The sequence below is a fragment of the Squalius cephalus genome (genome assembly GCF_949319135.1).
Source record: "Squalius cephalus genome assembly, chromosome: 11".
NCBI lineage: Eukaryota > Metazoa > Chordata > Actinopteri > Cypriniformes > Leuciscidae > Squalius > Squalius cephalus.
In genome coordinates, this window is record NC_137132.1 from 10613901 (window position 1) to 10640631 (window position 26731).

The 26731-nt window shown below is 35.4% G+C and overlaps 1 protein-coding gene across 3 annotated transcripts; it reads left to right on the top strand.

Moving 5' to 3' along the window:
• Window positions 1-698: 698 nt before the first annotated feature.
• Window positions 699-26731, top strand: slc7a1b (solute carrier family 7 member 1b). 3 transcript variants are annotated; one of them, XM_079884961.1, is made up of 13 exons: window positions 699-913; window positions 2172-2252; window positions 14316-14773; window positions 15667-15825; window positions 15918-16083; window positions 18357-18484; window positions 18597-18819; window positions 20500-20639; window positions 22223-22325; window positions 23613-23821; window positions 23944-24095; window positions 24187-24295; window positions 25337-26731. In XM_079884961.1, the coding sequence occupies exons 3-13, from the start codon at window positions 14404-14406 to the stop codon at window positions 25486-25488; spliced, it is 1911 nt and encodes a 636-aa protein (XP_079741087.1). In that variant the 5' UTR covers window positions 699-913; window positions 2172-2252; window positions 14316-14403; the 3' UTR covers window positions 25489-26731. The 3 variants fall into 3 exon arrangements, with proteins under 3 accessions (XP_079741087.1, XP_079741086.1, XP_079741088.1); XM_079884960.1 differs by lacking the exon at window positions 2172-2252 and having other exon boundaries at window positions 737-913; XM_079884962.1 differs by lacking the exons at window positions 699-913; window positions 2172-2252 and adding an exon at window positions 8075-8151.

Genomic DNA, 26731 nt, shown 5'->3' on the forward strand with positions numbered 1-26731 from the left:
CTTACATTGAAATTAATAATTTGATACAATGTACTTATTGTGTAACTACATGTTTTTACATTGTACTTACATTTTAAAAATTCCTGCATGTAATTACAGCTGTAATTAATTTATGTAATTATATTTGTATACACAGTTGACCCTTTCCTTACACCTTAAACCTACCCAATCCACCACACCTGTCCCTAACCTTACCCGTATCACACCTCAATAGCAGCAAAAGTGTTTTACAATACAACATGAACACAATAAGTACATTGTACTTATTTTTTGATGTAAGTACATAGTACTTAACGCCACTTAATATAAAGTGGGACCGATATTTTAAACAATGTTGGTAACAGACAGTTGACCATAGCCGTATTGCCAATGGCTATACCGTCAACTGTCTGTTACCAACATTCTTTAAAATATCTTCTTTTGTGCTCAACAGAAGAAAGAAAGTCATACAGGTTTGGAACGACATGAGGGTGAGTAAATGATTACACAATTTAAATTTTTGGGTGAACTATTCCTTTAACATGATTTTTTTTTTTCAACAAAAAAAGAAGAAAAGATTTAGCTATAATTTAGAAGCGTGCGAATATAATATGATACAGCATAGGGCTTTTAACTACAACTTGCATGAGCAGAAACTATGAGAACACTTTGAATAATATGCAAATGATGCACGCATCACAGTGGCACGTCTTCTTCTCGCGCTTGGGTGTTGCCTTGGCTCGGCTCGGCTCGGCTCACGGAAGGATGTTAGAGACACTCGGCCAATGATACCACACACGGGTGGGGTTTATACCCAAGGGTAAAGGGGTAGTATTTTATTGTAAATAGCACAGGTTTTATGTTTATTTTTTGCCGTATCCAAGGTGTCAGTTCCGAGGTCGCGGAGGGAATTGCTTTTGTGAGTCCTAGCAAGGTAAGAATTAAGCACGTGCATGTAAAACAACTGTTTTTTTTTGTTTTTTTTGATTTGCTCATTTATCCTCTTCTACGTGTAGCTTACTTTTTGATACTTTGAATGAATTTTTGATTGAGATTGTTAACCTTCTTGCGGCATGTCTGCGATGCACATGGTGTGCTCTCCATTTAAGGGCTGACGCAACATTTCACTAAGCAAGGTGACGAGATAACGCAGGAACTCTCTGCATAATGCAGAATTAAAAATATTTGGGGTTGACGTGAGTGAAAAGCGCATGCATGTCCTTTTATAGAGCGCGCGCTATAATTCATTGTCCTCTGACATTAACCAAAGCTCAAACAAAACCCAATGAACAATGAAAATGCAATGCTGTGTCCATCAGATTTGTAGCTTATCGAGTTCCCGCCCGGATTTTCGGTTCAATGCATTCTTTGAAGAAATACTTTTTAGAATTCAGAGGCACGTGTGTCAGATCTCTAGACATTTAAAACTTGGAATTCTTTTTATTCGAAGACAAAAAAAATTTTCGTTAAACGAATTAAACTTCTGACACAGAGAAGCCACGTGCGCCCCCGGACAATCCGCATGTTTTGCTTGTTTGGGGCGAGTAACTGCGCTTTTTTATGACGTTTGAAAATGCGGGAAATTTGTTTTGCTAGTAGCTACTAATACATGCAAGCTCTTCGTCTTTCTGTAACATTTATCTTTCTGAAGAAGAAAAAGGCCATTCTCTTGAGTCGTGCAGATGCAAAACAAGAGCTGTTTGTGGTAAACGTTGTTTACGTTTTGTTTCATACGTAAATTGAAAATGAAGATAGTTTTTAGTTCATTCAATAGCAAACTATGGAGATGATTCCCAGACAGACAGTATTCATAATACTAATGTTCATGTATATGAATTTAATACACAATATAACAACATTATGCCAGACTCCCATGCAAAATACAAAACTATTTACTGACCACTACGTGTGACATTAGCAGTGCCTTTAATAACATTGTAAAATGTGACATGTCTCATGCTTTGTTTAATATAGGCTATATTCAAGCAGTGAGCAGTATTTCCATCTTTAAGCCTATTCATGTTTGAATGTACTACAGCTGATCTGTCGAGTGCGTTATATTAACGCTTGATAATGATTTATTGCTTAAAGTTATTCAAGTGTTGCCTTTCTAACTGCAGTAATAGTGTATGGCTCCTGATATCTGTGTCAGAAATGAGGTCAAGAGGAAGTTCTCTCTCTTTTTTTCCCAGAAACATTCATGCTATCATCCATGCCGCTCTCTGTGAACAGCTTATGGAATAATTCATTTTACATTTTAAATGTACTTAAAGGTTAGTTCACCCAAAAATGAAAATTCTGTCATCAATTACTCACCCTCATGTTGTTCAAAACCTGTAAGACTTTTGTTCTTCTTAGGAACACAAATGAAGATTTTTGTAATGAAATCAGAGCGCTTTCTGTCCTTATATTGACAGCTACGAAAAAAAATTCATAAAGAGAGATCGTAAAAAGTACTAGTAGTCCAAATTTTTACAAAGTAATACATAAAATATGTTCCTCAATGTGAATATATTTGTGTGATGATGCATTGAATCAGTTTAAATTGTTTTTTAAGCACAATTTGAACAGATTCATGGAAAAGAATGAAACCTCTTTCCTCTGTGTCCTGAAACGCAGCCATAAACAACTGCAAATATAAAGGGTCAAGGTGACTGTGCCCAAGTCTACCCCAGAAAATACACGACACATAGTGTTTTAATATTGTATTTGAGGAAGGTACAAGTTGTATTGAATTCAGCAGAGTTTATATTATCAAGAATTAAATAAATTCTGCAGAAATCCACACAATGGGCCTCATTTATGAAACAAACACGTGTTTGTGTTTTTTTTATAGTTTAGCCTAATATATAATTCATGACTAATTATTTTTTTATCCTCGTTCTGTTCTTAATGTCATTACATTTAAAGGATTTGTTTTGAAGTCAGGGGAAAATAGCTTGGGCTGTAGTGTTTATAGTGTTTGAAAGTGTTTAGTTTTATTTACCAGGCTATTTAATATGCATATAAATGAATAATTGTTTGTAATTGGCTGCACGATATTGAAGAAAAATGCGATGTGGGATAACTCATTAAATAATGTGATATTTGATATGCGATACAATAATGCTTAAAGTGTGTAAAATAAACTTAAATTATATTTAAAATATTTAAAAAATGATATAACCTACATACGTGTTTCACATTATTTTTTGGCAAGAAAACATCTCTACAACTTCTGAAAGTGAACAGCTGTGTTTTACTATAACATTAGAAGTGTTATTTTAACATCAGTGTAAACCACAGGGTTTAGGGTTTCAGGAAGACCTACAACAGGTTTATTTAACAACAGAAACTGAATAATCAAATGAAAAAATAAACACTGCTTAGTTTTCACAGTATGAATTAAATATGAAACTGATTATTATTAAAGCTACAAAAGTTATTCAGCCAAGAGCAGTGAGTGATTTTTCTCTTAGTCTTTAGTTCATGACCCCAGTTATTGCAAGTTGTTGCAATATGCATATCGCGATATATACATTTGCGATATTTCGATATATTGTGCAGCCCTAATTGCGAGGTTAACGGGCGGTTTTGGAGTAAGATCAGTTTCTCTTTGTTTTATAAATCACACGTGAACCCTAGTGTTGCATGATATACCGGTACTAGAAAGGTATCGCGATACCCTGCTATTAAAAACGATACGATATTAACTTTTATTAGTACCGGTGACAGTACTCTAAATAATAAGAGCGGTATTTCTTATCAGGACATGTACATTCACTAAACAACGGAAGCAGAACAGTAAAATATATATGCAGGGCTGCCAACTCTCACGCATTGAGCGTGAGACACACACAATTGACACTTTTCACACGCTCTCATGCCACACATCCATTTTCTCACGCACAGAAAAATTGTGCGTGAGAAAATTATTACCCCCCTAGTATTGGTAGGTTTAGGATTAGTTGTGGGGGTGGGGTTAGGATTAGGGGTGGGGTTAGGATTAGGCAATCAGGTCTGACTTCAACGAGGGGGGTAATAATTTGGCAGGGAGTCGAAATTCGGCACAATACCGGACCAGCAGCGTAATATTCTGTGTGATTAATGTTAATCCAACAACAAAAGAAAATAGTCAACCCAATGGTTGACTGAATAAATTTAATCTATTTATTAAGAATCAGTCTATAGTTAATTTATAGAGTGAAGACCTTATTTTTTCAGCTACAGAAGGTCTATTTAGCTTTCAAAAAAAAAAAATTAAGAACTGTTTATTTTATTTGTCTCTTATAGCCTAGTATTTGTCATATTGTTTGTAATTTGCTTTTTTGCTTATTTTTAATAACAAAGATACAATTCAATTAAATATCTATATTATAATTATAAAATGACATTTAAAAAATATTAAATGACTCGTATCATGAAATAAGATTTTGGTCATCCCAACCTGTTCAGAGTTGTGAAAGGTTTGTAAATGTTAGCATGATTGATAATAATGTGATTGTTGCAAACATCTCGGTAAGGACGTTCACACTGACATGTAATTATTATTATTATTATTTTTAATAAAGGGGAGGGAATGGTCATAAAGCAGGGCAGGTACATGCTGGTCATGTGAGTTTTTAGCTTTTTAAAATTAATTTATAAAACAATGATTTGTAAGTTCTGTCATATTTTTCAATTACTTTTACTGTTTTAGTTTTTTTGCCGTGGTATCGATTCAGTATCGGTATCGAGGTAATTTGGTCTGGTATCGTATCGCAGTCATAATTTTGGTATCGTGACAACACTAGTGAACCCTGTCGTAAGATGATTTCTGTGCTCGTTTCAGATGAATGAGGCCCAATGCCTTTAAATGCTTGTGGTGAAACGTTTATCAGAGCTAAAATATTCCAAACTGTTTCAATGTACTCCGTGATTATTACATAAGTTATTCTATGCTTTATTTGAACTGATTTGGGTGTGTATGAGCGTTGCCCATTGGGAAAATGCAGAATGTTGTGTGTGTGACCATTACAGGTCAGGTTTGATTTCAAGCTTGTCAATTTGATTAATTAGTAGTTATGTTCATCATGTTGACACAGGTATCAGTCAGAAGACATTCACAGAGAAGGTGTCTCTCTAGAGTTGAAGGGTGGTGGACTGTGTGTTTGCTTTTCAGGGCACGTCAAGTTAAACTGCCATGACCGAGTTTTTGTTTGGACAGTGAAACGGTCAGATCTGCTGATAGGAATTTGGCATGAGTATATACGGAGTGACAGGTGTTCAGTTCCAGAAATATTTTTGGGTTGCTTCAATAAATCACCCATCATGACTCTTTTGTTTTGAGGATGTCTGTGGTTTCACTTCTCCGTGAGTTGGTTTGTTTTTCATCGTTAATGCCCTTCAGATTTCAGGAGACAAATTTAATGTTAGCATCAAGACAGTTAAAACACGATTCTTGGACTGGGTGTATCAAGGTGGGGTGTTGGCAGGCCTGGATAATATGCTGTTGGGCTTGATGTCCTTAAGGGTGTGGAATAAAAATATTGAATTCACAGGTAGTTCCCGCCTCCCGGCAGTTTAACCTGTTAAGCTGCAAACCCACTTTTGAAAAATCCCCAGAAATGGCATACCCAAACTGAAACAGATACAGAAAAAAAAAAGTTATAAATGGCTTCAAAATTTTGTAAAGTTATTAGAAATGTTTTTTTATAAAACATCTTCATGAAAATAAAATTGAAGTTGGCATTGTATCAATCTAGAAATGCACTGCAGCTAAAGCCACGTCTGACCATGTTATATTTAAAAATCTGTCTAAAAGATAAGTCTAAAACTCTGTATTTAGTGAAATCTTTTCAAGATTGTCATATGACTTTATTTTGTTTAGACTCTAAAATGCAAACGTTTATTGTTATCTTCTAAGCATCTATTCAGTCTATTGTCTCTATTGTTTTGTGGTGCAAACTACCCCATTCAGTCTCAGTCTCCCCTGCACACATTCACACCTCTCCAGCCTGGTTATGGCTCTAAATATTATTTTCTTTTGTCTGCATTTTAATTACTAACGACTGGCTATTCACGCTGTTTCAATCCCTCATTTCTTTTATCAAAGTTCTCACTTCACATTTGAAACTGTATCAAATGCCCTTCTTGAAAAAAGAAACATTTCAGTAAGCATTCCTATTTGGTAGGGGTGTGTAACGATATTCGAACCGAACCGAAAAACCGCGATACACCACCAACGATACGAATTGCGATACTCTCATGGCGTACCGAACACGCCCGCCCCGCCCCCATTGGACCTCATGTCTTATGTGTACACAACGAATACAGCGTTGTTGCCTAACCACCATTAACCACATTTAATCGCAATAAGCTCAGTGTTTTGTTACTTTCGATAATAAGCAAGGTGTAATCTTTCAGATTCTGTCTATTTGATCACGAAATTCAAACATTAAATGTCGTTTTGGCGCTCTTTGATGTGGCGTGACAGGCTCCTCATTTAAAGCGGCAGCGCGGAGCGCGAGTAAACGCGAGCATCTCTTCCTCAGTTACAGAATAAACATGAATGGACACCTGAAGGTATGTTGAAAGATACAGTATACTTACTGAAAGGCATCATAACTCGTGTAATCGCTAAGTCAGTGTTTCAACAGCGGAAATATGTCAATAAAACACTTAGTTTTTCATATAGCTTTATTTACCTCAGGCAAGTCATTCAGTGTCCACAGCTTATTGGTTTGCTAAGGAAATGAACCCTTTCACTAAATAAATGCACTGTATTAGCCTATATATTATAGTTTACTTAACCTGTTAATGACATCTTGATTATTTAATGTATTTTTAAAATATCTGTCATGAAAATGACAGCAACTGTGTAAATGATTATATTTCAATAATAAATTAGAGTAAAAACATATGTTAATGTGAAAACTGCCTTATGTACAGTTTACATGTTTTCATACAATTTGTTACTTGAGTGTTGATTATTATTATATCTAAAAATAAATAGCAACTGAATTTAGGCTAAAAGTCTAGGCTCTGTTGTTAAGCTTTAATGTTATAGTAATGTGAAAGTAAGGGCTCCTATATAGTTTACAGCATTAGCAGATAATTTTTTTTATCCTTGCGAGACGTTTACTTGTAATTGAATTAATTTAAAGACAAGGACACAATTTGTTAATTAAAGCACTGTTTAAAATGATAATGAGATTAAAACCATGTTTGTGCTCCAAACTTACTTTATAACTCAAGTCGAGTGTTTTAAATAACCTTCTGTGATCTGATTTGGCTTCAGATTAAAAAAATCAGACAGAAAATATATTATTTTATAGTATTCTGCACGATGATAAAGCCTATATCGATTAGCATTACATTATAAATATAATCTATTATTATGAAAATGCCTGACATGGCTCGAAGAACACAGGTAAATCAAATTTCATTGCAATCATGTTTATTGTCTTCAAAACGTCTTTATCTACATGTTACAGCGATCTCTGTTAGCTTTGTATGTGTCAGGGACTTCCTGGAATATCACATGATTATGGCTCTTCTTCATGTGTTCCATATATGGACTAAATGTGCATAGGGCGCCCTCAGGCTGCTGGTATGGATTGAAAACACAGTACATCAGAGTATCCAGCGCTCATAATTATTACATCGACACATTTGGGTATAAATTCAATACATATTATTCCTGTCTATAGAAATCTGATGTAAACCTATGCGAATCTATCAATATTTCTCCAAATCTGCACATTGAGTTAAAAGCCCTGAGGGACGTTGTTTTGTCAAGCGCTGTCATGATGACAGCACAGCACGGGAGTTTTTTTCTGAATGGGAGCAGCTGAATAACGCTCATAATTCATAACTGTCACTATAAGTTTCTCAGAATACAATTGTGGTCAAATACTGAAACTTGAGTCTTATATCTTTTTAATGATGTATAGTTTGTCAAGGTATAACATTAAATCTGATAGTAACTTTTAACTATTTAAACAAACAAAAAAAACGCTTCAGTGAGCCGGCGCACTGGCAAAGGTTAACCGGTTAATCACGTTGTATATTAATGCACTACCTTTATTATATCACGTGATGCGGCCACATCTCTTGCATGCACAGAAACATTCAGGAGCACATAAATTGTCCGTGCTGTCGCAAGTAATTCAATTCACATCTTCACTTACAAAGACGCAGCACCAGACGCAGGTAATTCACACGCTTTTTTTTTAATTATTTTTTTATCATTAAACTAAATGTAATATTACCATACATACATTCAAATTTTGTACTGCAAACATAAATAAGAGCTTTAATTTTTGAACACTGATGGAATAAGCAGGATAATCCACAGCTAGGTGTGCAACTGTGCATTATTAAACTATCTTAAAGCACTCCATTTCATTTTGGATCTGGTGCTTTGCCTCCATATGCTTGTGCATTAAATTTGAAATAGATAATTAAAAAAAATATATAATTGTTGCTGAGAGATGTCTCTTATGCTCCCAAATGCTGCATTTGTTTGAGGGATTACTCAGTATTGATTTATTAAATTGATCAAATGTAATAGTAAAGACTTTTATAATGTTACAAAATATTTTTATTTAAAAAAAAAAAATCCTGAAAAAATATGAATCAAGCAGTTTGGTCCAAATTTTCTGAAGAGACTTGATTGCTTTATATGATGAATAGATTGAATTTAGTTTTTTATTCACATATACAGTACCAGTCAAAAGTTTGGAAACGTTACTATTTTTAATGTTTTTGAAAGAAGTCTCTTATGCTCATCAAGCCTGCAGTTAAAAAAAAAAAAAAAAAAAAAAAAACGTAATATTATGAAATATTATTGCAATTTAAAATAATGGTTCTCTTTTTTAATATACTTTAAAATGTAATTTATTTTTGTGATGCAAAGCTGAATTTTCATCAGCAAGTGAAATATATATAAGTCTTTTTATATTTTTCCAGTCTTTGGTGTCTTATGATCCTTCAGAAATCATTCTAATATGCTGATTTATGATCAATGTTGGAAACAGTTGTGCTGCTTAATATTTTTTTTATAACCTGAGATGCTTTTTTCAGGATTATTTGATGAATAAAAAGTTAAAAAGAACTGTATTTATTTAGAAAAGAAATCTTTGGTAACAATATACCGTTCAAAAGTTTGGGAACAATAACTTTTTTTTTTTTAAGAAATTGGTACTTTAATTCAACAAGGATGTGTTAAATTGATAAAAGGTGATGGTAACGATTTATATTGTTAGAAATGTTTTTTATTTTGAATAAATGCTGTTTTTATGAATAAATGCTGTTAACGTTTTACTCATCAATGAATCCTGAAAAAAGTATTCCAAAAAAATATATTAAACAGCACAACTGTTTCCATCATTGATAATAACTGAGTATCAAATCATCATATTAGAATGATTTCTGAAGGATCATAAGACACCAAAGACTGGAGTACTTGCTGATGAAAATTCAGCTTTGCATCACAAAAATAAATTACATTTTAAAATATATTAAAAAAGAGAACCATTATTTTAAATTGTAATAATATTTCATAATATTACTGTTTTTTTTTGTTTGTTGTTTTTTTACTGCAGGCTTGATGAGCATAAGAGACTTCTTTCAAAAACATTAAAAATAGTAGTGTTTCCAAACTTTTGACTGGTACTGTATATTTATTCCTAAGTACAGATTCAGATTCAGCTCAGATTCCTCATTATAGCTCTGATCTAATCAGATCATCTCAACGTCAAGTCAAGTCACCTTTATTCATATAGGGCCTAGCGCTTTTTACAATACAGATTGTATCAGTTTCACAGTGATAACATGAAAATATTACAACAAAGTTTGTTTCTAGAAGAAAATTGCGTCATCGTCCACCTTAAGTAAGGCAGATCAATAATATTGTTGAATAATAAATGTACACAACTAAGCAAGCCAAAAGCCAAGGCAACAGTGGCAAGGAACCAAAACTCCATCAGGTGACAGAATGGAGAAAAAAGTCAACTGACCTGGGCATTGTGACCTTACTGAAGAGTGTGAACACAACTACACGTGTGAACACAATGTGACCAGCTGATGTGTTCAAATGCCTCCCGTTTCTGCTGGTGATCTGTGATTGGTGGAAAATGGGGCAAGGCCCTCTACCAGCCCACTAACTGGATTTACACCGCTTGACAGAAGCACGAGTTTCCGTGCCTGCGTTCGTGTTGCTATGGCCATTTAAAGTGGATATGGGTGTGCTCATCATTACTCTTCAAGGCTATGAATGGCAGATTTCCCAGTATACCTTGTGCAATCATGTTGCCACTCAGCAGCGTTAGGCTTTATAATAAGCAGGCTTTGTTCTATTACTCTCTCTCCAAATAAACAGCCCCAGTACATGAATGTTAAAGTCGACTGGCATCCATTGAGAATGTGTTCAGAAGAGCCAAGGTGACTTAAAAGGATATACAAGAAGACAAAACAACAACACATTTATATATTTATTGTATTTAATTACTTGTCTTTCCGTGTTTACACAGAAGCTGAATATTGCCAAATAGGCACTTTTACATTTCGCTTTGAAACCAAATCTTCCGTCATCGTCTTGTCATTTAGCTTCTCTTTAAATCTTTTAAATGAAATGAATTAAACCTGACTCCTGCTGCTGATCTGGGTCATCATGAAACCCCAAAACACATTTTTTGAGATCTGAATACAGGTTAAAAACACTAAAAGCCCTCAAACATTTTACCAATAAGCCGGAAATTGGTTATTCCTGCATTTTAAAAAGCAATTTCGTTCTTCCAGGTTGAAAGTAGCGCTCGGCATTATACCGGTTCATACCGAATACCGGTTTTTATTTTTGCTATGATATCATTTTTTTATTATAATGCAATACTGGTGTATGACGATTTAACAACGTTGGGAACGCCGCGGTGTGCCGCAACACTGTTTGAGAGGTTGAAACTTTTCACTGTTGCACTGTGGTGAGGGTACAGCTGTATGTGTTACTAAGCGTGACGGTGAAGATGGATTGGTTAAACCATAATTGATAGCTGTCAAATTATATCAGGTTTTCCCATACATTGATTCACAATATTAACACTGCCCGCCACAAATAGATTTTCCAAAAGGTTTTGACATCGTTGAGTAAAGTTTTAAAGTAAAAATGCGGCGCGGGTGTTTTTATATGAATGTATCTTTGAAGGGAACTGACTGTCTTTAGAAAAGTTTCTGTTATTTTCAATTAATCTATCTTTATCTTTCCTGATAAAGCAGCGTTTCTGAGCACTGCGCTGCTTTGTGTTCAGCCGTTACCGGGGAAACCGCTTTGTGTTCAGCCGTTGCCAGGGAAACCTGTATTAATACTAGTGTGGATTTTTTCTACAATATTCACTCATGAGTCATGACAATAAAATAGGGCAAAACGGAGGGGCAAGGGGTGAATTGGGATTGAGCCTAAGTCAATCTACTGCAGTATTTCCTCTCTCAATCAGTAGAAAATGTGGTTTACACCCAGTCATGCTTGAAAAAAAATTAAAAATACCGTCATATACCGTAAAACCGGTATAATTTAGAAAAATACAGTGATATAACCTTTTGGTCATACCGCCCAGCACTAGTTGAAAGTGGAAGCAGCGTCATGGAATCTGAGCGCCTCTCTGCGTTTATGTTTCTGTATGTTTTCCTCACAGTAGCATAAAAGTATTGTTTCATTTTCCCCACGATGCTGTCAGAGAAACGAGGGCACAACCATCTTTAGAATATTGTCTTTGAACTTCCGTTTTTGCAGTCGCTCTGTATTTTTCTATGGCATTGCTGTCCAGGAGTAATACGATTTTGAAGTGGATTTACTTAATATAAAGTTAACGAAAGTTGTCATGAGGATTGTAATGTTTAAAGCAGATGTCTTAACAAATGTCAGTAGACTGGGAAGATTTTAAAACGAGCCGTTCATTCATAAATACGCAAGATCGCTGTGAAAATACAGACCGGAAGTCAAAAGACAATGAGCGCAGTGCTGAAAAGAGGCGGGGCTACATAAGGTCTATAGCAGCGTGAACATTTTCAAAACACCCATTTCTTTTACACCACAGTCATAGGGAATGAAGTGGCATGAGTATGACATAAATATGAAATGTCATTTAAAGGTTGAAACATCTAGAGCGGATTTGATGGGCTCTAAGTGTGTTTTATGACGGTAGGCAGTGATGGACAGAAACCAGAGTCAAGAGATCTGATGGAGTGAATGCAGGAGCAGCTGCCGGTCTTCACTTGACCTCTCACGGTGTGCTATTTGTGTCCAGAGCTTTGAATGAGTTAGTTGCCACAAAGGCATGCGACTCGTGCTACGGGCGGACACAGGGTTTGAACGCCTCCCCTTGCTTGTATTTATTATGAGTTGAGAGAGGACAAAGGCTCCATCAAAGGGTTTTACTTTACAAATCCTCATTGTGTTTGATACCTGGAGGAGGTGCTGAACTCAAGCCAGAGCTCAGAAAAGAATCACAGGACTTTATTTGTATTCTGGGGATTTCCTTGCTCTGATATCGAGTTGGTAAGAAAGGGATTTGAAACTTCAATGCGCTCTGATTAATGGTCTCGGTGGATTTGTTGTCTTGCCGTTTATCTTATTTGAGTTTCCCATGACTCCATTATTGGTTTTGCTCACTAAATGATTCAATGGCACTAATTTATTTTAAATGCTTTAGTGTTTCAACAGTGGCCTTCAGGGGGACTCATATTTAATATGGTTATTTCAGACTAAATTATCTTTTGATGTCTTTTCTTTCTGTAATCAAACATGAAGGGAATATTGTGAGTTAGTGTTTGTGTTTTAGCCATGATTCAAAAGAGCCTTTAAATCAAAAGAAAAAAATTAATGAATTGTGTTTTTAAGCTTTTAAGATAAAAAAAAAAGTCGTATTGTGTTGCAAAAAAGAATATCTTGTACAAATTATTCTTAGTTTTACCTTCTGCAAAATATGTATTAATTTATTATAAAAATCTATACACTTTTTTTTTCCCCACAAATTTCTTTTTTTCTTTTTTTTTTTTGCCAGTGATATTTGACGTAGACATGTTTTGTAAGAATGACCAACATATCAAAAATCATGTAATGTTAGGAGTTGATGAAATAGGATGTCCTGTTACTTGAGCTGGAGAAACTGGGAAAGGAAATAAGCTCACGTTCATATGTTTATTGGTACACAGTATATTTATTGGTGTACAGTATATTTCTTTCATTATTTATTACATGTGACGTGCTTGAATATGATCACTGACGTTAGTGCCACACTTGTGTGTTTATAAAAAGATCCTACTGTAAAGTTCAAGAGATACCTCGGCTTAACTCCAGTCTGCTTTTGGCTCACAGCTATTACAGTAACGATGAGTAAGAGAATCATGCAGGTTGTAGTACCAGGCTCACATATCATCACTCTTGTGACTCTCCCAGGGAAGCTTATGTCAGGATCTTGCTGATTGCATCATTTAATAAGACTCCTATCGCACTTCATTTGAATATTTTTTTTTATATAGCTATTGATGCCATAAAACAAAGATATTTAGGAAAGTTACTATAAACTGAAATAAAGTTAATACGGGGGGAGGAGGTATCGCTGATGAATTGAATAATAAATGTCTAACAAATGATTTTGAATTGTCGCATGTAACTGAATGCAACAGTTTATCCTAGAATTGTTTGTAAAAATTATTTTGATTTGTTACAGTTAAAGCTAGAATGATTTAGTGAATGATTTTTAATTGATTAAAGTGAGTGCTGCAATCTGCATAAAAATGGCTATATGAATGTTTTACATGAATTTGTTGTGTGTGTGTGTGTATATATATATATATATATATATATATATATATATATATATATATATATATATAAACTGTAATAATGTTGTAATATTATAATAATATTGGTGGCTCAATTGAACTTTTAGATTACCATTGCTTTCAGCTATGCTTGCTTAAATTAATCTGTAAAAACAATAATTTAATAACATAGTATAATGAAATCTTTAGCCAATGTTAAAATTCATTTCCATTTTAATACTGTATATCATTGTGTTGTGATGCCTAAATTTATGTATTTATTCAAAAATAGTGGAGCATTTTAACAATGGTTCTTGATTGGCCATAACACAAAAATAAATGGTACAGTAAAGAGTGTAATTGCTAAATTCTAGTTACTAAAACTAAAATATATAAAAACTAAATACAAATTTATCTTTAAAATAAAACTAATTTGTAACTATCAGAACAATTGTGCAAACTTGAACATTTGAAAACGTGGTATGTTAATATCCTTGACCTTAATTGACTGTATATCAGAATAATAATCGCTTTCACTCTGTCTTTTGTTTTTCCAGGTCATTGGCACTACAGTGAAGAGCTCGTCCCTGTGTGTGTGTGTGTGTGTGTGTGCTTGTGTGTGTCTGAGTGTTTAGAGAAATCAATATGGTCCTTGCCCACCTAAAAATATTTGGAAAGCAGCTTCTGCGGGTGAAGGTGGTCGACTGCAGCACAGAAGAGTCCCGGCTTTCCCGATGCCTCAACACCTTTGACCTGGTGGCACTCGGAGTGGGCAGCACGTTGGGCGCTGGCGTCTATGTGCTGGCTGGGGCCGTGGCGCGGCAAAACGCCGGTCCGGCGATCGTCCTGTCCTTTCTGATTGCAGCATTGGCCTCAGTCATGGCAGGACTGTGTTACGCTGAGTTCGGAGCTCGTGTACCCAGGACGGGCTCGGCCTATCTGTACAGCTATGTGACGGTGGGCGAGCTGTGGGCCTTCATCACTGGCTGGAACCTCATCCTGTCTTATATCATAGGTGAGAATGCTTCAAATAGCCAAGGCTCCATTACTGCTACTTGAAATCATTCAGTTATAACTAGGCTATATGGATGCACAGTATTGGGGGAAAAAAACTGGCTTTGCAATATTTTGCTTTTCTGCAATGTAAAAAAATACAGAAATTTTCACCAGATGACTTTAATATCTATATTTTTCAGAATGAATCATTCTAGAAGGAGTGGGGTGATTTTGTCAGGGAGTTCATAAAAAAAAAAAAAAAAAGCTGAAAATTACTTTTTAAATCCTTTTAGGACTGAATGATTTAGGAAAAATTTGTCAGTCTTAAAAACTATTTTTACTTCAGAAATTGTTTATAAATATAATGTTTAACTCAGTTCTTTGTAATTGTTTGTGAAATTTACTTGCAATCTGAGTGGAAATTGTTTCAAATCACATCCTGCACCAGTTTTTTTTTTTTTTTTTTGTAGTGTTAAATTAAAAAATCTACTTAAGTTTTCATTTGAATTCAATATGACTCAAATATTGCAAACTTATTGTGATTTATAAAAAAAAATCTATCAAAATAAGAAATATATTTTAAAAACACTATTGTACTGTAAAATAAAAAAATATTTTACTGTATAATTACAATACTAGCACATCTTAATTTATTCGTTTTCAAACAGTAACCTATCAAGCTTTTCTTTTGATTTGTAAATAAAAATATGCGCTGCCACTTTCAGAGTGAAGCTCAGCACTGTTTTTATCTACACTCATGCAGCTCATGATATCAGGCGTCTAAATGCCACGCTTCACTTTGAAACCAGTAGCGCATATACTTATTTAACTAACTCGCAGCTTTCGATTTAGCGTGCAGCCCTAGTTATAACCCATATCACCTGACCGCAAATATAATGTTCCCTCTTTCAGGAACATCCAGTGTTGCTCGAGCATTCAGCGCGACCTTTGATGAGCTCATTGGGAAACATATCGAGAACTTCTGCAAGCTACACATGAATATGAACGCCCCGGGAGTGCTAGCAGAGTATCCGGACATGTTTGCAGTGCTCATCATCCTCACGCTAACAGGCAAGCCATTGAGGAGTCACATGATTTCACAAATATACCAGTTTATATCACTTTATGTTCAAACAAATAAATGTCTTGTGGCTGTTCTGCAGGTTTGTTGGCGTTTGGGGTGAAGGAGTCCGCTATGGTCAATAAGGTGTTCACCTGTGTCAATGTTCTGGTCCTAATGTTTGTGGTGGTGTCGGGCCTCATCAAAGGAACCCTCAAAAACTGGAACCTAGATCCTAAAGAGATCCTCAACCAAACATCCTCCTTGAAGTAATGAACTGTTTTTTATTTTGTTTTTTTATTTTAATACAGCTCTACAAACACAGTATATTTTGTGGAATCTGAATTTTGTTTCAGAACACAACTGTTTTATTTCAGATCAAAATCAAAAGAAAAAAATCTGTATTATATTTTGCTGAAAGTCATGTTGAGTTGCTGAAAGAGTAGTGACAGATTTTTTTATTCCATATTGTAATGTACATCTAAAAGTAATGGATTATCGAAAAGAACAGTCGGATCGACAAAGAGGTTATTAAAAGAACAGTAATTCTTAGGGTAGGTTAATCACTGAAATTGTATTGTACTTTGTTTACTCTTTAAACAGCATTATGATAAAAATGGTACAATTATGGCAACAACTTTCTTACCTGTACTCGACTGTTTTTATTCGGGCGGAACTGAGAGAACGACACTTTTTCCCCTCCTTTTAGCCTAAACACTGTGTTCGTGGTCATTTTCTGTTGCGCCGTTCTCTCTGTATTTACAATTCTTTGCAGCCTTTAGTCCCTTCACTAGAGACCGAAAATAACCAAAGTTTGCTAAGAGGTATTTCCTATTAAAGCAAGGCGGTAATTAACTCTGGTCAAGCGTATCCATAGCAGACTGGTGGGAGTGGCCTTGGATGGCAACATGCCCAGTGCATTATGGGTGTTGAAGACAACAGCCTTTCTTTTGTTCTTTTTTTTCTTTCTAGTTAAGTAGCACTGATTTCAATTTTTTTTTCTACTGTATAGGTAGCCAAGTTTTATTTATTTCGTCCTCGAAAAATCCTATCTTACTCATGCTGTTCACTTTTTATATAATCAACATAGATGAAATAAAAAAATAACATTATATTATTTAAACATAACCCCTTAACGCCCACTGTCGCGAATTTGCAACAAACCCCTTCCATTCAGACTGCAGGCGAGATAGCGTGTGTTTTCCCCCAATGCCTGTTTGTGCACATTCGATACATACCTAGGAACATTTTGCACGCACTGGTTTATCGTAGGAGCGGTCGGAGTGGGAACTACATCCGGTTCACCGAAGCTAATATTTTGTTTTGCAAAATCCGCATATCAAGTGCGCAAATGTGGAGAAATTTCCCAAAATGAGTTAAGTTGTGCTAAGATAAAAATATGTACCAGCTTATTGATTGCTTCTATAGCTATGTTATTCATATAGACTTCATGTGACGAATATTTTTTACGTAATTTGTAGATTTCTGTTTGTAGCAAATTTGCGACATTGGTCCATAACGGCTGGATTGGGCTAATGGCTACATATTATAATAATGCTGTATTTAGATGGTTTCAGCCCAAAAAAAATATTTTTTTTTTCCCCACAAAAAATAGCATGTTAGGATATAACACTATAAGAATATATAATGTATGCACTGGAGAAACAAGGAAAGAGTTAAACAGAGTGTAACATGGAATGTATAAAAACTACTGTCAATGTTAGGGAGTAGGAGAGTGTTTTGTTTCTTGCTGTTGTCAAGATTCATTAATTTGTCAAAGTTTATAAGTTCTAACAACTTTGTGCCATGAATAAAATCTACATTCCTGAGATGGGAAAATGTATTTTATTAATTTTTCCATTTTGTAAAAAAATACCCTAAATGCCCACTGTCGCAAATTTGCAACATACCAAAATGACCCTAAATGCCTGTTGTCGCAAATTTGCAACATACCAAAATTTCTATTTATTTGTTGTGCAAAAGTGAAATTGATAATCTCAACATTATTTACCATGTATTTAAAGTCAAAAACACACAGAATTTTTTTTTTTATATACAGCTTTATAAATTCAGGCGTTAAGGGGATAAATATGAATCTAAATGCGTTTTCTTTAATGACTAACACGTATAGTACGGTACAGAGAAATTTGATGTCGGAGCGGGATTTGAGCGAACGCCGTTTTACTGATGAGCATGTGGGGAGGGACGCAATTTTTCTAATATTAATCAAATAATTCCCAGCGATCATGGGCATTATTTTTATTTAAAAATATTTTTATAAAATTTTAATGTTATGGTCATTGCACTAAAAAATGGATGCAGATGAGAACGTGAGCTTGCAGGGATCAGTTTTTATTGGAAAAGTCGGGATGCGTCACCAGAGAGAAGTCTGACGTTTAACCAGACGATCGAGTCTGCATATTATTAAAAAAATAATTGTTTTACAGTCATTTAAATTTTTATTTAATTGAAATGAATTTTTAAACTTTATTGTCTTTGTTTGAGGGAGATGCTATAGCCTAGTCCTTGTTTGTGTTTTCAGTTCATCCGAGCCGCTGCCAGATAGTCTGGGAGTTGGTGGTTTCATGCCGTTCGGCTTCTCTGGAGTCCTGTCTGGTGCTGCGACCTGTTTCTACGCTTTTGTTGGCTTTGATTGTATTGCTACAACAGGTAAGTTTTTAATTTTGCATGACAAAAACTATTTAGAGTCTCTCTAAGACTCTAAGATTGTTGCTGCCTGTCGAAATAAAGCCCTTTTCTTTTCTGCTTCTCTGCATTTCAGGCGAGGAGGTGAAGAATCCTCAGAGGGCGATACCCATTGGCATTGTAGCATCACTTCTCATCTGTTTCGTCGCTTACTTCGGCGTATCTGCCGCCCTCACGTTGATGATGCCATACTACATGCTGGATAAAAACAGCCCTCTACCTGTGGCCTTCAAATATGTGGGCTGGGAAGGGGCGACGTACGCAGTAGCTGTTGGTTCACTTTGTGCTTTATCCACCAGGTAGGAGCTAAACAGACGTTATCTAACACAAGACCCGATGCTGTCAGTATTTTTGTGTGTGTATTTGCATAGCATTATTTGTTTTAAAACAGCAGTTTGTCATTTCTGTGCCACTATTGGCACCAAACAGGATTGTGATAATAATGGCTGGAAACCTTTGCAAAACTCCATTGGCACAAATGCCTACAAGTACACATGCTCAAAAATCATACTGATAATATTAAAGGGGTCTTAGTATTTTTGCTCTCCATGACATGACCTTTTTAATACCTCAACTGTCAGGCTTAAAGCTGTGTGGAACTTAATAGAGGTCGACCGATATTAGATTTTACAAATACCGATAACGAAGTTGGTCAGTACCTACGATGACCGATTAATTAACCGATAGTTTTTAAAACAGATGCTGAATTAAAACAATTGGAAATTCTGATATTTTTCTATTAATCTATTAGTCAGCTAAATCTAGTTTGACATATCTGCTATATCATATGTTTAGCCAATATGATATTATTACAGTATCAGCTGAGGGTGCTCTTGCTTTCATTTGAGGGTGCTTAGCACCATCTAGCACCCCCATAGAACCACCGTTCTCACATAACTAGCTTTAGGCTAACGAATGCATAAACGTGCCCTGCTGGATAGAAACTAATGCAAATACACGGTAACATTTAAACATTTGTTTCAGATTAGCTTGTATTTTTGTCACATTTTTATAATTGCTTGAGGTACAGTACTACTACCGCAAAGTATCACAAGGTGTCAGTTGTAGTTTTAGTTCAGTTATAGTTCTCATACTGTGTAATGACAGCGGACCCTTCTAAGCTGCTTCTGCAACAGACGCAACCAGGAAAAACTATCGGTGTCGATTAACCATCGTTCCAGAAATCGGTTAGTTAATATATCGGTCGATCTCTAGAACTTAATTTATTTACTCCCAAGTTAATTCAGCTGCAGTGTCCTGAAGTAATTGTAATGTTTAATTTTAATATAATTTACATATTGTGTTTCAAATGCTTTAAAGTGTCATGAAACCCCTCCTACAAAGTGTCCCGAGAAAAATTGTTATTGATGAAACATTGTTTGTTCATGAAAACTTTTGTACGCAGATTTCACACACAAATTTGTGCATAGTTAATGAATGCGACCCATTGTCTTGCATCATGTGAAAACATGCACAATTATTCAGACGTTTGGGGTTGTTAAGATTTTATGTATTTAGAAGTATTGTGCTCATCAAGGGTGCATTATTTAATATACAGTAAAACAGTAATATTGTGAGAGAGTATTAAAATTTAAAATAATTTATTCCTGTGACGCAAAGCTGAATTTTAGCATCATTACTCCAGTCTTCAGTGTCACATGATCCTTCAGAAATCAGTCTAGAATGCTGATTTGCTGCTCAAGAAACATTTTTTATTATCAATATACGTTTCAGGATTCTTTGAATAGAAAGTAAAAAAAAAACAGCATTTATTTAAAATGTGAAATCTTTTGCAACCCCAAACTTGTAGTGTGTAGGATCTCAAAAAATGTGTTTTGGAGTTTTATGACCCTTTAAATGCAAACCCAGTGTTTTTTTCTTTTCTTTTTTCTTGTTAAAGCTAATTAGCTTCAGTAGATGTTAAATGCACAAGCTAACTGCATTGCATGGCTTGAATCTGTTTCTCTCCCCTGAACTAGTCTGTTGGGCTCCATGTTCCCAATGCCCCGAGTAATATGGGCCATGGCTGAAGATGGGCTGCTCTTCAAGTTCTTGGCCAACATCAATGAAAAATCCAAAACGCCCATAATGGCCACTATAACTTCAGGCATAGTAGCAGGTGAGGACGCTCATTCAAACCACTAACACACTCGCTCCTTTACAGATCTCACAGGGCTGCGGCCGACAACCTCTCAAACTGCACCATGACTAAATATGTCCGTCTCATCCACTAAACTAAAAATAGGCTTTATTCAGGCCTTCATGTTCAGAGAATTGCAGCATTGACATTAAACTAGTTATTTAAAGTAAATTTTTCATTAGAGGGGCTGAATTATAAGGAGTATATTGAGCTCTGCTCTCCTATATGTAAAGTTTTAGTGGAGAGGCATCTGTGATTGTCTGAACCGGGCTCATCTTTGACGTTCAGATTTAGATCATGTATCCACTGATCCTCCCTCCCCTGCTTGTGTAGTCTGCTGGGGTCCATGTTCCCACTGCCACGCATTATCTTTGCCATGGCAAGTGACGGTCTGATCTTCACTTTCCTGTCTCGCGTCAGTGAGAGGAAGACGCCCGTCATCGCCACCATGGTGGCTGGGCTTCTGTCCGGTAAGAGTAGAGTAGAGGAGAAAATGATTAACCCAGTTTTTAGAAGGATTTGTCCCTTTTTCCTTTAATTTATGATCAAACCCTCAGAAATTATACCTCACATGTACTTCAGTGTATTTTTCATATTATTTTGGAACCTCTTAACTTTTGTATTGATATTTAGTGCTGAAATGTATCTTAAATGTACATTTTATTTTTTACCTTTTAGGAATTTAAATATATGATCAATGCCCTTAAAAGGATAGTCTACCCAAAGATGAAAATTGTCATCATTTACTCACTCTCATGTTGTTCCAAACCCTTTTGACTTACTTTCTTCTGTGAAATAAAGAAGATATTTTAAAGCATGTTTGTAATAGAAAAAATACAGTGGAATTTTGAAACTTTTTTTTTTTCTTCTTCTTTTTTTTCATATTTGGATGGACTATCTCTTTAAGTGAATGTTTTTCACAAGGGAACAAGAGTCTTTTATCTTTTTTTTTTTCCTTAAAAGAGCATGTTGCATTGCACATGAGCCAACCACAACATGAAATCATCCGTTGTTTGAGAACCTTGGTTTGTCTACATTTAATCCGCAGTTTCAGGCACTTAGGACTAGGAGGCACCTAAAACCTTTTAATTGCGTGTTAAACATGAAACACAAATACAATCATTAAGACTAATCATTATCTATTACTACTAGTGCAAGATGTGCTTTTTTAGTAAGGGACCAACTGTTAACAGGATATGTGGTAATACTGAAGAGAGGATATGCAATGTCAAATGTTATTTTACTGGGCGCACAAAATATAAATGAGTAAATAATGATGTTCATTTTCAGTTTGTTGAAGTCTCTTTAAATATCACCACTCATTAACCATTTCTTAATTATTTTAAGAGATTGTCTATTTTTATTGACTTGTTGTTTATTAAATTTCATATGCCGCAAGAATATATTTACAATTATTATAAATATTAACACAAATACAAAAACAAACCTTTTGCAGCAAATTAACAAAATAGTATTATTGTGCTTACACTTCTTATAATTATTATAATTAATACAACTGCTGAATCATTATCCTGCAATAAACGCTCCTCTTCCCTTCACAGCGGTGATGGCTTTCCTGTTTGATCTGAAAGATCTGGTTGATCTCATGTCCATTGGCACTCTTCTGGCTTACACACTTGTTGCAGCCTGTGTCTTAGTCTTGAGGTACGTTTTGAATTATGGGAGTGACTACTGTTAAACTGCAAATAATCAGTGAAAGGTTCGCTCTATGAACGCTATAAGCATTTTCAAAAACTGGGTACGAGAGGACATTATTCTACTCACCCTTTAACCATCGAACATTAAAAGGAAATTAAAGTGTAAACAAATTATTAACTAATTAATAGAGCAGACCATGACCCACCGATTATATATATATATATATATATATATATATATATATATATATATATATATATATGCCTGTATGCAACATGTTGCCTTAATCCATTAACTGAAACATTGAGTGATAATATTTCAAAGTGATTTCCGTCATTGACAGACAATAAATACTGTTTTTTAAAGCATCCATGTGAAAACAAACCTGAAAAGAGAGGTGAGGAATGGATTTAGGGAGGAAAAACAAGAGATTCTCAGTGCATTTGGGAGATTAAATCGGAAGAGCAGGCCACAAATGTGCAGTATTGTTGTCTTTTTTTTCATACCATTACAGCGGAATAAAAAGGGGGAAAAAATTATCAGGAGGAAAAGAATGCAGATCTCTTTCCATAGATTTCTTGTTATACCACGTCACATTAAAACACCAAGCGTTATGTTACTCTCTTGAAGTCTGAACATGAGAACATGCTCATTCAGTCAAACATACGGATAAGGATTATTTGTAGCGCAACCTTATGATTTAAAATAACTTGTTTCAGTCTTTTTGAGTTGAACTTCCCCAAACTGGAAGTGCCTCCCACAGTTTAAACCGCAGTAAGCTTGTTAGGAAAAAGGTGGATAAACATTTAGGAAGTAAGTTTGGCTGAATGAGCTGTAAGGGTCTGGAGTCTGTCACTGCACACACTGTGTTGTTTTTTCACTCCATTTTTATGGATCCGATAATTGTTTTGCAATATTTTCTTAATCACACTAAGTTAATGTTAAAGTTACATCCCTGATATAAATGTATTCATTATCAGAATGTATAGTATCATTGATGTACTTTTATAGTTTTCAAGATTTGGATTTTATTTTTCTGTGTTCATTGTTATTTTAAACTTATAGTAATTTTATTGTTTGTCTATATAGTTTTAGTTTATTACAACTAGCTGACATAAAATAAGTGTTTTTTGTATATATTTTATTTCAGTTAATATTTATTTTAAGTAATGTAATTTTTATGTATATTTTAGTTAAGAATAATAACCCTGATTCATTCATTCATTTTTTCTCTCTCTCTCTCTCTCTCTCTCTCTCTCTCTCTCTCTCTCTCTCTCTCTCTCTCTCTCTCAGGTACCAACCAGAGCAGCCCAGTGTGAATGTCCATTATCAGATAGCCAGTTGTCAGGAGGAAACAGAGGCTGATTCCATCAACGAGAGCAGTTCTGGTTTCATACCTGGATCTCAAGATCTCTGCACCCTCAGCAACCTTCTGTTCCCCAAAAACGAGGATCCCTCTCGTCTCTCTGGCTTCACTGTCAACATCTGCACGAGTGTATTAGGTCAGACACACACGGATGCATACCTGACACATTTACTTCAGTAGTCTTGATATCTGATTATTTTAAAATAATTAGACGGACATCGAATCGACTTAACACTCATACCCTTCCTTTTGCTGCAGGTGTCCTGGTGTGTGTGTTCTGTGTCGTGGCGGTCCAGGGTGGATTTCAGGTCTGGGCTCTTGCGGTTCTTGGCGCTCTGGCTGTAGTTTGCTTCATCATCACCATGTTAATATGGAGGCAGCCTGAGAGCAAAACTAAGCTGTCTTTTAAGGTAAATACACACTTGCATGTTCACACAGAGTCTTTTATACTCTCTTCTTATGGTGGTTTGTAAAGACAGGTGGGTGTATGTGTGTACCCAGGTTCCTCTGCTCCCGTTCCTCCCTGTCCTCAGCATGTTTGTTAACGTGTACCTAATGATGCAGCTGGACAGAGGCACCTGGATGCGTTTCGCCATTTGGATGGCCATAGGTAAGTCCATTAGTGGTTGACTGATATGGGTTTCTTGATGGTTTAAGCATGAGGTCAGCAGGCGGTCTTTTGTGGCTGTTTGAGCGCATTTAACCACATGAGCGTTTACACTAAAAGCAATCCGGTCGAATGGGTTTGACTACCTGAGATTTGAGAAAACTGAAAACTGATTTATGCTTTGGCAGCTTATCCATTCTTTAATCCTATTATAGTATAAACATAAAAAATTGTTATAATGTTTGCCTATCTATTACTAGTATTAGAGAGGCAAACGTTACAATACTTTTTTTCATACACTGTTTACTTACTTTGTTAAACAGTTCTAATGAACTAATGACAGACATCTTCTGTCTTAAAGTGATATTCACCCAAACATGAAACAATTTTTCGTTAATTACTCACCCTCTTGTCATTCCAAAACTCTAAGACTTTCGTTCATCTTCGAAACACAAATAAAGATATTTTATTTTCTCCATTGACAGGCTTTTATTGTGGTAGTTGCATAGACTAAGTTCAATCTGTTCATCAAATAAAGTGATTGTTTCTCTTCAGAAAATGTGGACTAAACCACTCAATTCATATGGATTAGTTTTACGATCTCTTCATGAACTGTTTGAAGCGTTAAAGTGGAAGTTGCGTAGCTGACAATGGAGGGACAGAAAACTCAGATTTCATCAAAAAGATCTTCATTTGTGTTTCGAAGATGAACGAAAGTCTTACGGGGTGTGGGGCGACATGAGGGTGAGTAATTAATGACAGAATTTTAGGCTGTTTTTTGGGGACCCAAGTTTTTACAATCGGGTTGGTCCAATATCCAGCTCCTTATAACTGTATATTAAACATCAAATAAGTGCTGATATATTGTCACAAACTTTTTCACGTTCAAATTGGTTGCATATTGCACAGGCTTGAATAATAAAAACACGATAAAAGAAAATAAACAGGTATAGTTGTTAAAAATAATCACAGTAAACTTTAACCATAGACGGAAAACAAGTACAAGGTCTTCTGCTGTGCTTTAATGACTTTGTTTCTCTCTAGGTTTTGTTATTTATTTTAGCTATGGGATCTGGCACAGCACAGAGGCAGCCTTGGCCTGTAACGACACGGAAGACCCCGTCAAACCAGACGAACCGGACACACCTGAGAAAGAGGCTTTCCTGAGCAACGCAGGGGAGAGCAGTGACCCTTGAGAAAGCACTTCAAATACTTCAAATATACCGACGTACGTGACCTACGACAACCAAAACGAACACAAAGCTGCTACTCTCTTGATGTGGTACTGTAGGTCTAAAGCACCTTTGAGCAGCTTTACAACGTGACGAATTCTATTTATCAGTTGAATTTCATTATTGTAAAAAGTGAAGTACGGCATTACTGATTATATGATGTTCTTAGGGATGTGTGCTGCACAATTAGAACAGTCGGTTATTCCTCCGTCTGATTGGTTCATTTTTACTTATTTATTTTTGTAGCATGTTGCTACCATGCTTTTTAACAGGGTCTTGAGAAACTCATACAGGTTTCGCAGTTCATGCGTTTTGTATGTTGAACTCTAGGGATGCACCGATACAAAATTTACTTGGTTACATATTTTTTTAAAGCAAGGTAGCAGAAAGAAACAACTGACAATTACACAGCTTCACAAGATAATTCAATAGTAATTTTACTCTTTGTATAATTTGTTACATATTTAGCTGACTTAAGGTGCGTCAAATCGATTTCTCGATATGAGAAAGGGTTTTTTAATGCTACAATTCAAGCCAGTTGGTTTCTGGTCATTGCACAAGTCTGTAACAGTCCAGTGCCTTTTCCCACCCTTTATAATTAACAGTGCTGATGTCTACTTGCACTGAAAATGACTTTTAGCGGCCGATACCAATGATTGATCACAGTCTGGTGCCACTTTTCAGACTTTTATGAGACTGTTGCCAAGCTCTTGGGTGGGGAAAAAAAAGACCAAGTCTTGGATCTGGGAAAAATCTCCATTCAGAGGGATTGTAATGCTGGTTTGTTTGGTCCTCTTTTTTTTTTTTATTCAGCTGTTGTGTGCATGTTTATTCTCTGTTAGCTATTGGGCGAAATGTTTTTGTACAGTATTTTTTGACTTTTGTGTATTGTATTTTGTCCATGTTTTAGTTGGTGGATTTGTACAAAACCAAAAACAAGCCAAAGAATTGATGATTAACGGTACTGTTTTTATTATGAATAGCGGATCCGCCATAAACTGTATCATCTCGGTGACATTTTGCATTAAAAACCATAACATGTAAGAGAACAGATTTGCAGAAACACTGCGTGTCACAGTACATTTTCTGCAGTGTATTGTAAGTAATTGAAAATATCTTACATATTTTCATGTCAAAAATTAAGGGAACTGTACATTTCTTGTAAATATTTGCTGTTTTTCTTGCAATAAATTATTTTCTTGTTTGT